At 43.3% G+C, this 17,323-nt stretch overlaps 1 protein-coding gene across 1 annotated transcript; it reads left to right on the plus strand.

Moving 5' to 3' along the window:
• The first annotated feature begins 492 nt into the window (after window positions 1-492).
• On the plus strand, window positions 493-13,767 carry LOC120032798 (serine/arginine-rich splicing factor 7-like). Its single transcript, XM_038978979.1, has 7 exons — window positions 493-598; window positions 2,467-2,647; window positions 2,992-3,168; window positions 4,286-4,354; window positions 9,983-10,054; window positions 10,200-10,253; window positions 13,496-13,767. Exons 1-7 carry the CDS (start codon window positions 571-573, stop codon window positions 13,548-13,550), a joined length of 636 nt encoding a protein of 211 aa, XP_038834907.1. The 5' UTR covers window positions 493-570; the 3' UTR covers window positions 13,551-13,767.
• The last annotated feature ends 3,556 nt before the right edge of the window (window positions 13,768-17,323 follow it).

Consider the following 17,323-nt stretch of genomic DNA (forward strand, 5'->3'; position numbering starts at 1 on the left):
CCCTTGTTCTGAAGGGGTTTTCTGAGGACAGCCAGCCGTGTAGCTCAGGGCTCCGACGTAGGAATGAAAACAGTGTAGACACACGATTCCTTGGAGAGTGGTAACCGGGTGGTCCTGCTTGAATTCACACTCTTAGACACAACTACTCATCCGTAGCATAGATTGTTAAAAGGTTCCTTTGTCTTCAACCTCGTTTTGGGGTTACAGGTCATCGGACCTTGGCTGCAGCTCGTGGTCACCTAGGCATAATGTTAATTGTTAACTTACATGTTTTATACCGTGTCAAACGCATTCTCCTGAGAGGACGGTCAGACAGGACGGCTCACAAAATGTACTCTTGCAATACAATAAAATGCTAAATCACTCATATTTCATACCATGAATCACACAGTACACTATTAGGTTGGTGAAGGTATTTAATTATTCGGGCCAGAACCTTTGGAATTGTATCACTGTTTACAACGACACATTTGACCGTCGGACAAATTCAATCACAGGCTCAATCCAGCTAGCCAGCTCTAGCACTTGACACGCACATGCGCAGATTGATTGTAAAGCGGGCCTTGAATCATGTCAAGACACGGTCGAAACGGAGGAGGTAAACTAAATAGCATAACGGATTTTAGCATCACAAAATAATGCACAAAAGGCTAACCTAACGCATGTTCAATAGTAGACAAAATATATATTGACGTCAAACTCCGTATTCGTGAAGATAATCTCATGCTTGGTTAACTAGCTAGCTACATTAGGCGTATTTAGCTTTCCTAGCACACCCGATTCGCTAATCAATTGCTTTATTATGTAGCTATTTTTCGATCGAAATGTTTTAATGGGGGCAATCTGCAGTTGCTACATCCATTTGTGGACCTATAAATGAATGAAATGTGCCCATTGTTGCATTGATTCTTGAAGAATTTAAAGGTGCAATATGCAGATCGCTCCGCAATTTCCTGTTTGCTAAAATTCTAATAATTTACTTAATTTCAGTTTGTGACAAAACAATCAGTCATTGTGTAGAGAATCATTGTACTATCTAAACCGCTGTGAAATATATTTTCCATAACAAAAAAGTAACATATTGCGGCTTAAATGCCTCATGACCATAGTTCAACTGTTGTACACCATCAGAACTCAAAATATAAGCATGTTTTACGCCAATGTTTGCAAACAATGTAAATGTTAACAAACACTAGATATACAGCCTCAAAACATGGTTAAAACTATACATTTGATATCATAGATGGTCATTCCTTATATCCATTGCTCTATGGATTTGAGATTGGTTACATTTCTCCAGCACATCCCTCAGCTTTTTAACAAAACAGGGGCGGGGATCGCTTTGTTTCAACTGCACTGTGATAGCTCTGGTTCACAGTCTGAGATTAATGCCATACATTTGTTTGGAAAATGTCCTCACAAGCCAGAATGTTGAATGACTTAACAGGTTGTCTGTAAGGATATGAGACATATACACAGGAAAGTATACTTCAATTAACTTTAAGGCGCTGGTAGTGCGTTCAGATATCTATCACGTGAAGCATGCGCAGAACCATGTAAACACATGCAGAACCATGTAAACACATGCACGAGCATGCGTCTCTTGTGCACATGCTTCTAGTGATCGAAATCTGAACACACTACCAGGGCTTTGAAAAGTTTATGTAATTATACTTCCTGTCGATCTAATGTCTCACATTGCTACCTGCAAAATGACAAACCACATGGACAACCGATAAAGTGAGTAAAAATATAATTTAATCTGTCTCGCAGCCGGCCGTGACCGGGAGACCCATGAGACAGCGCACAATTATCCCAGCGTCGTCCGGGTTAGGGGAGGGTTTGGCCTGCCGGGATTTCCTTGTCCCATCGTGCTCTAGCGACTCCTTGTGGCCGGCCGGGTGGCTGTAAGCTGACCTCGGTCGCCAGTTGGACGGTGTTTCTTGGATATCACGAAATTGGGGGGGAAAGTACGAAAAACTAAAAAATCTTTTTATTCAACATTTTGGCTTGTAGAGGTCGTGAGAGGAAACTTTCCTGATCCAAACGCATATTTCTGCCCGACGTAGAATTCAATGCAATTCAATGCCGGGTCTTCAGGCTAAACTGCTTCAGGCTAAACTGCTTAAGGTTGATTCTTTGCTTAATTTATCACATTTTCAGGCTTCAAATATTTGGTCAAGTGTGATTTAGGTGATACCTAATTGCAGTAAATCACTACATGCAGCTCATTGTTATGTGGAAAAGCACACAATATTATGTTCATATGCCTGACACATAATTTAATTTAGACCATAGCATGAGGAACTGCCTCAGGCCAACTCTATGCTAATCGTTCGCTGACCTCAATACATGGCGTTACTTTTGATACTGAGCTTAGGGGAGTGGGAAATCAAAGGCCTATCGGGAAACAGAATCAGTGAGTTGCAGCAGTGGTTGGCACCTCTTTCTATTTTTCCTTTGCAGACGCTAAGGTTTACGTCGGTAACCTGGGCACTGCTGCAGGGAAAGGAGAACTAGAGCGGGCGTTCGGGTATTACGGACCCTTGAGAACAGTGTGGATTGCGAGGAACCCCCCGGGCTTTGCCTTTGTGGAGTTTGAAGACACCCGGGATGCAGAAGATGCGGTCCGTGGCCTTGACGGCAAGTAAGTGGTACCTCAAGACTCCAGACTTCGCCCCCAAGTTTAGCCTACTCTCCAAGACCTACAAGCTGAAAGGGCTCAGAGGGCACCAGTGTTGTTGATGTTTGCCAGTCAATAATGTAGTTTGCTCTTTGCAAATATTGAAGCATTTGATTGGTTTAGGGACATCTATCAGTAAGCTGGTAGCTGGTATGACCTTGTTACTCATTTGCTGCTATCCAGATGAAACACTTTAGGCATGTTCCTAAATGCTTGTTGCGCTTTAGATGGGTTTCCTCATGTCCTCTTTTTAAAGTGAACTATGCCATTGTGCAATTTGCTTACCATTGAACTGACTGTCCTTTCAGGTTAATTTCTGGATCTCGAATTCGAGTTGAATTATCTACAGGGATACCGCGACGATCTCGGTACGAGCGTGCGCCCACCAACCGGGCCTTTGACTCCAACGACAAGTGCTATGAGTGTGGTGAGCGGGGGCACTATGCCTACGACTGCCACCGCTACAGTCGACGCAGGAGGAGCAGGTAAGCCTCCTTAACCAATGCATCAGATTTAGCTTGTTTTGGTCTTTTTTCATATTTTGGTAGTTGTCGCTTATTTTTCATTGTCTTGATTTTTCAGTGTCTTTATGTAGATTTTTTTTAAAAAGTAAAGATGATTATTATACAATCTTGACAAACTGCCTGTGTCTAGGCTACCTGTTGTTGTTGCTACTTTTGTTTCCGTCTGTCACTTAAATCCCTTTTAAAATATGGAAATACTTCTGAACTGTTATGTGGGATTTTTTTTGTTAACAACTCACCTGGTCAAAACATTTCAGGTTTCGTCGTTTGATTCAGAGTGTCACGATCCTTAACGATTTCATGAGGCATCTAGCAAATTCCACACTTTCGATCCTTCTATGACCATGCGGTTGATCGATCAGCCAGACCTCCCCTTCTCAAGCAACTGCCACATCTAGCTGCACCTTAAAGATTTCATAGAGGGCTGACAATGCACCAGATGATTTGGTTATCAATTTGGGCCTGGGGTTTTGTAAAGAGGACAACCTGGTAGACCATGGTCCCGTCTAGAAAAATCGCCTTGCATCTATCAAGTCTCAATCAAGCGATTTGGCTGTCAATACGACCATCATCGTTAGAAATCGAAGAACACGACTAGATGCAGAGGTCGGCTGATAGATACTTCTAGATCGCCTAGATCTGCTCGAACCTTGGTCCAAAGTGGGTCAACCGGGCAAACTTGCAAGGTTTATTTCAAGTACCAATTAATGTGTTTTTATCTCCAATGTAATGTATGACTTGACAATAACATTCCTCTCTTCCACCCTTTACTAGAGAACTGAAAGGCCTGCTTTAAGCAGGATACGTTAGCTCCATGAACAGCTATGTCTATATAGTGACTCCTACTACCAGTATCATTGCACGTGTAATGTTAAATCTAATGTAACCCCCCCACCCCCCCTTTTTGTGTGTTGATTTGAGCCAGTGTCAGAGCGTCAGTGGGCTTAGGGTGATTTGTTGTTGTCAGTGGTCAGGTTAGAAATAAAAACAGACTAAGGCAGTCTTATGTGGGGCTTCGCGGGGCCTGCTTTGAACTGTCCTTCTTTCCCTCCCTCCACCTCGTTTGGATGTGGTTTAGGTCCCGGTCTCATTCCAGGTCCGGTGGGAGGAGGTATTCTCGCTCTCGCAGCCGGGACCGTAGCAGGAGGTGAGCGCTCTTATGCATTGTCCTTTCTTGTTCCAAAGGCGCTGTTGTCCAACTTCCTCAATCATCAATGGAGTTCCTCAGGGGTCTATTCTTGGTCCTCTTTTTTCATAACACTTATGATGAAATAAAAATGATTGTACAGTGCATTCGGAAAGTATTCAGACCCCTTGACATTTTGTTACAATACAACCTTATTCTAAAATGTATTTAAAAAAAATAATAATAATCTCCCTCATCCATCTACACACAATACCCCATAGAGACAAAGCAAAAACAGGTTTTTAGAAATGTTGCAAATGTAAAATAAAAATATATACACTGCTCAAAAAAATAAAGGGAACACTAAAATAACACATCCTAGATCTGAATGAATGAAATATTCTTATTAAATACTTTTTTCTTTACATAGTTGAATGTGCTGACAACAAAATCACACAAAAATTATCAATGGAAATCTAATTTATCAACCCATGGAGGTCTGGATTTGGAGTCACACTCAAAATTAAAGTGGAAAACCACACTACAGGCTGATCCAACTTTGATGTAATGTCCTTAAGTCAAAATTAGTCTCAGTAGTGTGTGTGGCCTCCACGTGCCTGTATGACCTCCCTACAACGCCTGGGCATGCTCCTGATGAGGTGGCGGATGGTCTCCTGAGGGATCTCCTCCCAGACCTGGGCTAAAGCATCCGCCAACTCCTGGACAGTCTGTGGTGCAACGTGGCGTTGGAGGATGGAGCAAGACATGATGTCCCAGATGTGCTCAATTGGATTCAGGTCTGGGGAACGGGCGGGTCAGTCCATAGCATCAATGCCTTCCTCTTGCAGGAACTGCTGACACACTCCAGCCACATGAGGTCTAGCATTGTCTTGCATTAGGAGGAACCCAGGGCCAACCGCACCAGCATATGGTCTCACAAGGGGTCTGAGGATCTCATCTCGGTACCTAATCAGTCAGGCTACCACATGGAGGGTTTGTGCGGCCCCCCAAAGAAATGTCACCCCACACCATGACTGACCCACCGCCAAACCGGTCATGCTGGAGGATGTTGCAGGCAGCAGAACGTTCTCCACGGCGTCTCCAGACTCTGTCACGTCTGTCACATGTGCTCAGTGTGAACCTGCTTTCATCTGTGAAGAGCACAGGGCGCCAGTGGCGAATTTGCCAATCTTGGTGTTCTCTGGCAAATGCCAAACGTCCTGCACGGTGTTGGGCTGTAAGCACAACCCCCACCTGTGGACGTCGGGCCCTCATACCACCCTCATGGAGTCTCTTTCTGACCGTTTGAGCAGACACATGCACATTTGTGGCCTGCTGGAGGTCATTTTGCAGGGCTCTGGCAGTGCTTCTCCTTGCACAAAGGCGGAGGTAGCGGTCCTGCTGCTGGGTTGTTGCCCTCCTACGGCCTCCTCCACGTCTCCTGATGTACTGGCCTGTCTCCTGGTAGCGCCTCCATGCTCTGGACACTACGCTGACAGACACAGCAAACCTTCTTGCCACAGCTCGCATTGATGTGCCATCCTGGATGAGCTGCACTACCTGAGCCACTTGTGTGGGTTGTAGACTCCGTCTCATGCTACCACTAGAGTGAGAGCACCGCCAGCATTCAAAAGTGACCAAAACATCAGCCAGGAAGCATAGGAACTGAGAAGTGGTCTGTGGTCACCACCTGCGGAACCACTCCTTTATTGGGGGTGTCTTGCTAATTGCCTATAATTTCCACCTTTTGTCTATTCCATTTGCACAACAGCATGTGAAATTTATTGTCAATCAGTGTTGCTTCCTAAGTGGACAGTTTGATTTCACAGAAGTGTGATTGACTTGGAGTTACATTGTGTTGTTTAAGTGTTCCCTTTATTTTTTTGAGCAGTGTATATATATATATATAAAATCACATTTCCATAAGTATTCAGACCCTTTACTCAGTACTTTGTTTAAGCACCTTTGGCAACAATTACAGCCTCGAGTCTTCTTGGCTATGATGCTACAAGCTTGGCACACCTGTATTTGTGGAGTTTCTCCCATTCTACTCTGCAGATCCTCTCAAGTTCTGTCAGGTTGGATGGGGAGCGTCACTGCACAGCTATTTTCAGGTCTCCAGAGATGTTTGATCGTGTTCAATTGGTGCCTCTGTCTGAGCCACTCAAGGACATTCAGAGACTTGTCCCGTAGCCACTCCTGCGTTGTCTTGGCTGTGTGCTTTACACCAACAGGTCATTGTCCTGTTGGAAGGTGAACCTTCGCCCCAGTCTTAAGGTATTGAGCGCTCTGGAGCAGGTTTTCATCAATGGTCTCTCTGTACTTTGTTCCGTTCATCTTTCCCTTGATCCTGACTAGTCTCCCAGTCCCTGCCGCTTAAAAACATCCCCACAGCATGATGCTGCCACCAGCTTGCTTCCCCATAGGGATTAAGGCCTTATTGGTGGAGTGCTGCAGAGATGGTTGTCCTTCTGGAAGGTTTTCCCCATCTCCACAGCGAAACTTTGGAGCTTTGTCAGAGTGACCATTGGGTTCTTGGTCACCTCCCTGACCAAGGCCCTTCTCCCCCGATAGCTCAGTGTGGCCGGGCGGCCGGCTCTAAGAAGAGTTTGGTGGTTCCACATTTCTTTCATTTAAGAATGATTGAGGCCACTGTGTTTTTGGGGACTTTCACTGCTGCAGAAGGTTTTTGGTACTCTTCCCCAGATTTGTGCCTGGACACAATCCTGTCTCGGAGCTCTACGGACAATTCCTTCGACCTCATGGCTTGGTTTTTGCTCTAACATGCACTGTCAACTGTGGGACTTTATATAGACAGGTGTTTGCCTTTCCAAATCATGTTCAATCCATTGAACTTAGCACAGGGGGACTCCAATCAAGTTGTAGAAACATCTCAAGGCTGATCAATGGAAACAGGATATTTCAACAAAGGAGCTGATTGTGGACTTCAGCAGAGGGAGAACCCCCCCCCATCCACGTCGACTGGACCACAGTAGAGAAGGTGGAAAGCTTCAAGTTCCTCGGTGTACACATCACTGACAAACTGAAATGGTCCACCCACACAGATAGTGTGGTGAACAAGGCGCAGCAGCACCTCTTCAACCTCAGGAGGCTGAAGAAATGTGGCTTTACACCTAAAACCCTCACAAACTTTTACAGATGCACAATTGAGAGCATCCTGTCGGGCTGTATCACCGCCTGGTACGGCAACTGCACCACCCGCAACTGCAGGGCTCTCCAGAGGGTGGTGTGGTTGCCCAACGCATCACCAGGGGCAAACTACCTGCCCTCTAGGACACCTACAGCATCCGATGTCACAGGAAGGCCAAAAATATCATCAAGGACAACAACCACCCGAGCCACTGCCTGCTCACCTCGCTATCATCCAGAAGGCAAGATCAGTACAGGTGCATCAAAGCTGGACCGAGAGACTGATAAACAGCTTCTATATCAAGGCCATCAGACTGTTAAATAGCCATCACTAGCACATTAGAGGCTGCTGCCTATATACATAGACTTAAATCATCACTGGCCACTTTAATAATGGAACACTAGTCACTTTAATAATGTTTACATATTTTGCATTACTCATCTCATGTATATACTGTATTATATCCTATTCCACTATATCTTAGTCTATACCGCTCTGACATTGCTGGTCCAAATATTTACATATTCTTAATTCCATTCCTTTAATTTAGATTTGTGTGTATTGTTGTGAAATTGTTAGATCAGGGCTGCCCAACCCTCTTCCTGGAGATCTACCATCCTGTGGGTTTTCAGTCCAACCTTAATACCCTGACTACACTGCTCGCGTGCGTGAGCGTTGCAAAGTAAATGTAGGAATCTATATTATTCAATTATTGCACCCACGCTGCTCGTGCGCGGCAACATGCGTCTGCGTTGCTAAGGGCTAAAATAGAAGTCAGTTCTATTTGTGACGAAGATCGCGCTGCAAGTCCTGCCTCTCCCATCTCCTCATTAGTTTATAGAAGCAGGTATCCACGTGCCATCTCCTCATTGGTTATACCCCCTGAAAAACGAACGAGGTCAGTGGCGGTAATGCACCTAATTTATGAGAGTTGCCAATCGCAGTATAAAGTCAAGAGAAGAAAAGGCCTAGAAGGAGGAGAGATGACTAGAAACGATTCGGTTGACCGTTTTATGTGTAGATTAATTGTCGGAGTAGAGGACCTTGTGCATTTCAGGTAAAATAACAACTATTAATAACAGCTATATTAATAACAACTATATTTAGCTAGCTAGCAACAGAAAGCTAGGTAAATAGCACAAATTAGCTAGCTAAATTGCCATAAATGTTTAATGCTTTTCGACCTGTCCCCAAATTAATGTAATTGGTTTAGAGTTTGTTTTGATATTTTAACCTGCGTGTCGTTATCGCGTTTGGTGTTGGGGGACAAAATGTATTTATGCACGATGGCGCACACGCGCAGCCGGTTTGGGTTCCGTGTAATTTAACACACCTGGTTCTACTTATTAGCTGCTCAACAAGACCTTTATTAGCTGAATCAGATATGCTAAATTAGGGTTGGACTGAAAACCTACAGGACAGTAGATGTCCAGGAAGAGGGTTGCGCAGCCCTGTGTTAGATATTACTGCACTGTTGGAGCTAGAAACACAAGCATTTTGCTACAGCTGCAATAACATCTGCTAAACACGTGTATGTGACATACAATTGGATTTTATTTATTTACCTGAGCTCAATTTCGAGTCTCATAGCAAAGGGTCTGAATACTTATGTAAATAGGTTTTTATATATAATTTTTGCTAAAATTTCTAAAAATCTGTTTTCGCTTTGTCATCATGGGGTATTGTGTGTAGATTGATGAGGAAAATATTTTATTTCATTTTTTTTTTATATATAAGGCTGTAACGAAACAAAATGTTGAAAATTGGAAGAGGTCTGAATACTTTCCAAATGCACTGTATATACACTGAGTGTACAAAACATTAGGGACACTTTCCTAATATTCAGTTGCACCCTAGTTTGCCTTTAGAACAGCCTCAATTCATCGGGGCATGGAGTCTACAAGGTGTCAAGTGTTCCACAGGGATGCTGGCCCATGTTGAATACAATGTTTCCCACGGTTGTGTCAAGTTCTCTGGATGTCCTTTGGGTAGTGGACCCCCCCCCCCTTCATCTCTACACTAATTGAAGTGGATTTTACAAGTGACATCAATAAGGGATCATAGCTTTCACCTGGTCAGTCTGTCACGGTTCTCCAACCCTGTTCCTGGAGAGCTACCTTCCTGTAGGTTTTTGCTCCAACCCCAATTGTAACTAACCTGATTCAGCTGCTCAACCAGCTAATTATTAGAATCAGGTGTGCTAGATTAGGGTTTGAGTGAAAACCTACAGGACGGTAGCTCTCCAGGAACAGGGGTTGGAGAGCCCTGGGTTGTCATGGAAAGAGCAGGTGTTCCTAATGTTTTGTACACTCAGTGCAGCTTAAACTGTCATTACACTTATGCTATACACAACTCCACTTGCATACATTCACCACATAAACATATACAGATGTGTATGTGTTACGGTAGTACAATAGAGTAGTTGATCAGGAATGGCAATGCAGAGTTTACCGGGTCTGCATGTATGTTAGCTAACAGCTTTGATATCTCTGTTCTAGATCAAGATCCTTCTCCCCACGCCGCTCTCGTTCTCCTAGAAGATCTAGAGCCCTTACCCCCAAGAGATCAAGGTAAATTGTAGAAAAATGGACTTGCTTGCATTATTTAAAGATCCCACATTGTGTATAAATAAATAAAGGTTAAATAAAAATAACATTGTTCACTTATTTATTAAATGATGGGTGTTGATGCTTTTTCCCCCTCATTTCTTTTTAGATCTCGGTCAAAGTCCAGATCAAGGTCTAGGTCACTTTCTCGTGCAAAGACCAGGTGAGAAATATAACTGTTTCAATGCTTTGATCAGCGTTTCGGTGCTGTGGTCAACAATGCAGCTACATAAATTGAGTAATTAACACGAAATGCAGCAGTTTATGTCAATCCCCAAAGATTGTCACTACCGCAACAAAATACAATTTTGTGTTGGAGTTGACCGTTTCGGATATTACAATTTAGACATTTGTCCCCTTGATATATTATGTCACTGACTTAAGAGACTAAAGCAGGTGTCAAACTCATTCTATGGAGGGCATGGTGTCTGCGGGTTTTCCCTTTTTAAATGAAGAGAGAGACAACCAGGTGAGGAGAGTTCGTTAGTACATTGAACAAAAATATAAACATAACAAGTGTATGTCCCATGTTTCATGAGCTGAAATAAAAGATCCCAGAAATGTTCCACAAAAAGCTTATTTCTCTCAAATTTAGTGCACAAATTTGTTTCCTGTTAGTGAGCATTAATAGTTTGCCAAGATAATCCATCCACCTGACAGATGTGGCATATCAAGAACCTGATTAAACGGATCGGATCATTTTTCGGATCAGCAAAAAAAAAAGGAGACAAATATAACTTTGCTTTCCATTTTACTTAAAGAACACTTAAAGCAAGGAACTTTTCAATGTTTAAATAAAATATTAAAATAAAATATTCAATACTTAATTGTTAAATTGAAGTGCAATATCAGGCATGATACCTTCTTCCTTTTGTTAGGTTCTTATTTTTGATAGTAAATGACTCACGGACACTAGAGAACCTTAACCAAGTTTAATTCTTCCCAAAGGTTCTGTATTCAGACAGCAAGACATTTCTCACCATCACAGTTACATACATCCCACTTAAGACACTCCTCCTTCTCTCCAATCCTCTCCAAAAGTGTAACAGGATACCAAACCCTTATTACTCCCTTAAGGGAATCTGACCTCACCTCCTGACCTCACCTAATCCACAGATGTCCATCTGTCTTTCCTGTATCAACACGGTGCTCTCCTCCCGTCCCCCAACACATTCCAAAGCCACTCTGTCTTTCTACAGATCTCACTCCTTAATATACTATGCGTCTAATCTATCATGTCTTTAACATCTCAATGTTCAAAATGTCGAATCCAACACTGAACAATAGTGAAAAAATTGCCCGTGTCCACATCATCAAAAAAAAGTTAAGCAAAGCAGACCTGAGCTTATAACTTCAAATTCTTTTTCAAAAAGATGAGGATGTCTACATTGTCTGGGGAGAGGGTAGACCTCTTTGCAGTCACTATGTCCCCTGCCGTGGAGAACACCCTCTAGCTAGGAACTGAAGTGCCAGGCACAGCCAGGTAGGGTTTTGCCATCATGGCAATGTGAGGGTATTTACACTCATTGCTTTTCCACAATGCCAGTGGATCACCATCCACTGGAATGCCACTTGCTGCTTGTAGGATGCCTCCTCCTCTTTGATGGTGTTGGCAAACGTCTTGCCTGTGTCTTTGCTCGCAAAGGTCTCCCCGAAACGCTCCTTCATGGTCAAATTATTTTGTGGAGGAGTTGCCTCTGAGTCTGCTCCTGTCGGCTCTGTGGCTTGACCCTGCAGAAAAAATGACTTGATCTATTAAGCAAATTATTTATTTTCGTATTTCATGGAACTATAATTGTGGCAATAACATTTAATAAAAGCCATTATTATTCCAAATCAAAAATGGATGATTCTAATAGCAATAGCATAGACTAAGATTAGACTGCAGTATATTTATTATTTAAGTAATTCATCCTTATTTTTTATTTTGACCTCTTCAGTGGCCACAATCTCAGTGGTGAGATCACTGTATGTCCTCCGGTGCAGGGCAGGGACTTGAACCTTGGATCCAGTGCAGTAGATCTATGAAGGTAGTCCTGTACATTAGGGGGTATCTGGTGTTCAGCTATGGACAAGGGACGCAATTGCATTTTATTGATGGCAATTTGAATACACAGAGATACCGTGACGAGATCCTGAGGCCCGTTGTCGTGCCATTCATCCGCCACCGTTACCTCATATTTCAGTATGATAATGCACGGCCCCGTGTTTGGGATGCTCTGGATCGACGTGTACAACAGCGTGTTCCAGTTCCCGCCAATATCCAGCAACTTTGCACAGCCATTGAAGAGGTGTGTGACAATACTCCACAGGCCACCTTTTAATTTTTTCAAGATATCTGTGACCAGGTGATGCATATCTGTGTTCCCATGTGAATCCATAGATTAGGGCCTGAATAATTGATTTCAATTGACCGATTTTTGTTATATGAACTGTAGCTCAGTAAAAAAATTGAAATTGTTGCATGTTGATTTATATTTTTGTTCAGTGTAATTAGTGACTTATTTCATCAATCAGATACAAGGGAAGAGCAAAACCCCGCAGATACTCGGCTCTCCGTGGATTGAGTTGAAGTGAGGGCTAAAGCCTTGTTCACACTGCAGGCCTTAATGCTCAAATCAGTTTTGTTTTTCAAATGCGTTTTGTAATAGCGACTGTCATACTTGCGACCAAATCGCACTTGCCCTTTGGGCTGTTGTCTGTGCCCAATAATGTTTGTACTATGTTTTGTGCTGCTACCATGTCTTGCTGCTGCCATGTTGTTGCTACCTTGTGTTTCTACCATGCTGTGTTTTCATGTGTTGCTGCCATGCTATGTTGTTGTCTTTAGGTCTCTCTTTATGTAGTGTTGTGGTGTCTCTCTTGTCGTGATGTGTGTTTTGTGCTATATGTTATTTTTTAATCCCAGCCCCCGTCCCCGCAGGAGGCCTTTTGGTAGGCCGTCATTGTATATAATAATTTGTTCTTAACTGACTTGCCTGGTTAAATAAAAATACATTTGTGTGTGTGTTCAGACAGCAGTCATTTGCTGTCATGGCTACGGCAATAAATCAACAGCAATTACATTCACATCTTTCAGTTCAATATGTGAAATATGTATTAAAAGGTTATTTGAATGGTATTCTTTAAATTCACCCAAATAATACATTTGCATGACGAACTTATATTAAATGCATGGTCTTTAAATACTTTGCTTGCTACCAGTTGCCATTGTCGAAGTCTTGTAAGAATGAGCTCTAAAATTTAAAATGATATTTTAAATCCCAGCTGTTCAAAATCTAAAGCTTCACCTCAAAAACTAAGGTGCCTTTTTCCTCCCAGCTGAGGTAATGACTTTAATTTGTGTTTAATGCACAGCAAATATATGAAGACGGGAAAACTCATTTCTCTTTTTCTCTCTTTCAGCCACTTTACCTCGAGGAGTCCTCGTCGAGGTGACAGCTCGGAGAGAGACGACTGAACTTGGAAGTTTTTGTTTCTTTTTGTAAGCGTCTCTTGTGACTAAGTTCTTTGTTAACCCATTGTATTATTTGAAAATATATAGCTTGTTAATTTCCTCTTGAGGGATATTACTGACATTTCAAAAAGAAGCAATTGGGACCCAGTTTGGAATGCTTTTGTGTTTGTGTTTTAGAAATAGTTGTTGGTTAATAAAGTAGATTTGATTTAAAACTGTTTGGTGGTGTGTTGTCCATCTGGGCACAGTTGGTCTGTATATAGCACAACTCAGTGGAATGGTTGATAAATAAAAGGTTTTTGATTGAGTGATTGTGTTAACTCTACCTATAGAGGGCAATGTTGCACTTGCGAAATGTGCTCTTCGAATTTTGAACTCAGGATCATAGCACACTGTTCTTGTCTTATCCTTGATACAAACGGCTACTAAACTCAGCAAAAAAAGAAACATTGTTTTTTCAGGACCCTGTCTTTCAAAGATAATTCGTAAAAATCCAAATAACTTCACAGATCTTCATTGTAAAATGTTTAAACACTGTTTCCCATGCTTGTTCAATGAACCATAAACAATTAATGAACATGCACCTGTGGAACGGTTGTTAAGACACTAACAGCTTACAGACGGTTGGCAATTAAGGTCACAGTTATGAAAACTTAGGCCACTAAAGAGGCCTTTATACTGACTCTGATATACACAAAAAGAAAGATGCCCAGGGTCCCTGCTCATCTGTGTGAACTTAGGCATGCTGCAAGGAGGCATGAGGACTGCAGATGTGGCCAGGGCAATAAATTGCAATGTCCGTACTGTGAGATGCCTAAGACAGCGCAACAGGGAGACAGGACAGACAGCTGATCGTCCTCGCAGTGGCAGACCACGTGTAACACCTGCACAGGATCGGTACATCCGAACATCACACCTGCGGGACAGGTACAGGATGGCAACAACAACTGCCCGAGTTACACCAGGAATGCACAATCCCTCCATCAGTGCTCAGACTGTCCGCAATAGGCTGAGAGGCTGGACTGAGAGCTTGTAGGCCTGTTGTAAGGCAGGTCCTCACCAGACATCACCGGCAACAACGTTGCCTATGGGCACAAACCCACCGTCGCTGGACCAGACAGGACTAGCAAAAAGTGCTCTTCACTGATGAGTCGCGGTTTTGTCTCACCAGGGGTGATGGTCGGATTTGCGTTTATCGTAGAAGGAATGAGCGTTACACCGAGGCCTGTACTCTGGAGCAGGATCGATTTGGAGGTGGAGGGTCCGTCATGGTCTGGGGCAGTGTGTCACAGCATCATCGGACTGAGCTTGTTGTCATTGCAGGCAATCTCAACGCTGTGTGTTGCAGAGAAGACAACATCCTCCCTCATGTGGTACCCTTCCTGCAGGCTCATCCTGACATGACCCTCCAGCATGACATTGCCACCAGCCAGCCATACTGATTGTTTTGTGCATGATTTCCTGCAAGACAGGAATGTCAGTGTTCTGCCATGGCCAGCGAAGAGCCCGGATCTCAATTCCCTTGAGCACGTCTGGGACCTATTGTATTGGAGGGTGAGGGCTAGGGCCATTCCCCCCAGAAATGTCCGGGAACTTGCAGGTGCCTTGGTGGAAGAGTGGGGTAAAATCTCAGCGCAGGAACTGGCAAATCTGGTACAGTCCATGAGGAGGAGATGCACTGCAGTACTTAGTATCTGGTGTGGCCACCAGCTGCATTGACTTTAACTTTTGATTTTGACCCCACCTTTGTTCAGGGACACATTATTCCAATTCAGTTAGTCACATGTCTGTGGAACCTGTTCAGTTTATGTCTCAGTTGTGGAATCTTGTTATGTTCATACAAATATTCACACATGTTAAGTTTGCTGAAAATAAACGCAGTTGACAGTGAGAGGACGTTTCTTTTTTGGCTGAGTTTATTACTACTACTTCTAATTTAAGCTCTCTTCAGACGTGACCTACTTGTGTGTATGGACTGACATCTATGTGTATCTGATAGTTGCAGACCAGTGGTGGTCAGTGCCGTTTAAGATGAGGGAGGGCACTTTTTTTTTTTCAGGAGCATGGCCTTATTTATATTACAGCATATTGGATGACTCTCATTCATATTCCATTCCCCCAGTTCAGTGTAACAGCTATAGGTTTAGGCTGCTACATGACACTCAAATTTTCCCTATAACCATCATGAGGTTGCTACAACCTAGCCTATGAATAAAAGTTTACAACGCAGCTGTACACAGGTCGAGAAACAAATTTAAGGTGACAGACAGGGACACATGGACAGACAGTGACATTCAATACTGCCTTGCACACTCTTGCCTGCATCTAGCTGATACAGTGCCTTCGGAAAGTATTCAGACCCCTTGACTTTACACATTTTGTTACAGCCTTATTATAAAATGGATGACATAATTAAAAATCCTCAGCAATCTATGCACAATACCCCATAATGACAAAGCGAAAACAGGTTTTTAGACATTTTCGCACATTTATTACAAATAAAAAACTGAAATACCTTATTTACATACGTATTCGTAACCTTTGCTATGAGACTCGAAATTGAGCTCAGGTGCATCCTGTTTCCGTTGATCACCCTTGAGATGTTTCTACAACTTGATTGGAGTCAACCTGTGGTACATTCAATTGATTGAACATGAATTGGAAAGGCACACACCTGTCTATTTAAGGTCCCATAGTTGTGCATGTCAGAGCAAAAACCAAGCCATGAGGTTGAAGGAATTGTCTGTAGAGCGCCGAGACAGGATTGTGTCGAGGCACAGATCTGGGGAAGAGTACCAAAAAACTTCTGCAGCATTGAAGGTCCCCAAGCACACAGTGGCCTCCATCATTCTTATATGGCATTCTTATAAGTTTGGAACCACCTAGAGCTGGCTGCCCGGCCAAACTGAGCAATCGGGGAGAAGGACCTTGGTCAGGGAGATGACCAAGAACCCGATGGTCAATCTGACAGCTCTAGAGTTCCTCTGTGGAGATGGTAGAACCTTCCAGAGGGACGACCATCTCTGCAGCACTCCACCAATCAGGCCTTCATGGCCACTCCTCAGTAAAAGGCACATGACAGCCCGCTTGGAGTTTGCCAAACGACACCTAAAGACTCAGAAACATGAGAAACAAGATTCTCAAGTTTGATGCAACCAATATTGAACTCTTTGGCCTGACTGCCTACTGTCACCTCTGGAGGAAACCTGGCACCATCCATACGGTGAAGCATGGTGGTGGCAGCTTCATGCTGTGGGGATGTTTTTCAGCGGGAAGGACGTGGAGACTAGTCAGGATCGAGGCAAAGTACAGAGAGGTCCTTGATGAAAACCTGCTCCAGAACGCTCAGGACCTCAGACTGGGGCAAAGGTTCACCTTCCAACAGGACAACAACCCTAAACACACAGCCAAGACAACGCAGGAGTGACTTCGGGACAAGTCTCTGAATGTCCTTGAGTGGCCCAGCCAGAGCCTGGACTTGAACCCGATCGAACATCTCCGGAGAGAACTGTCATCCAACCTGACAGAGCTTGAGAGGATCTGCAGAGAAGAATAGGAGAAACTCCACAAATACAGGTGTGCCAAGCTTGTAGCGTCATACCCAAGAAGACTTGAGGTTGTAATCAATGCCAAAGGTGCTTCTCTAAAGTACTGATTAAAGGGTGTGAATACTTATGTAAATGTAATATTTCCGTTTTTTTGTTTTCAATAAATTAGCGAAAATGTCTAAAATCCTGTTTTTGCTTTAAATAAGAATAAGGCTGTAACCTACCAAA

This window comes from Salvelinus namaycush, chromosome 39 (genome assembly GCF_016432855.1).
Source record: "Salvelinus namaycush isolate Seneca chromosome 39, SaNama_1.0, whole genome shotgun sequence".
Lineage (NCBI taxonomy): Eukaryota > Metazoa > Chordata > Actinopteri > Salmoniformes > Salmonidae > Salvelinus > Salvelinus namaycush.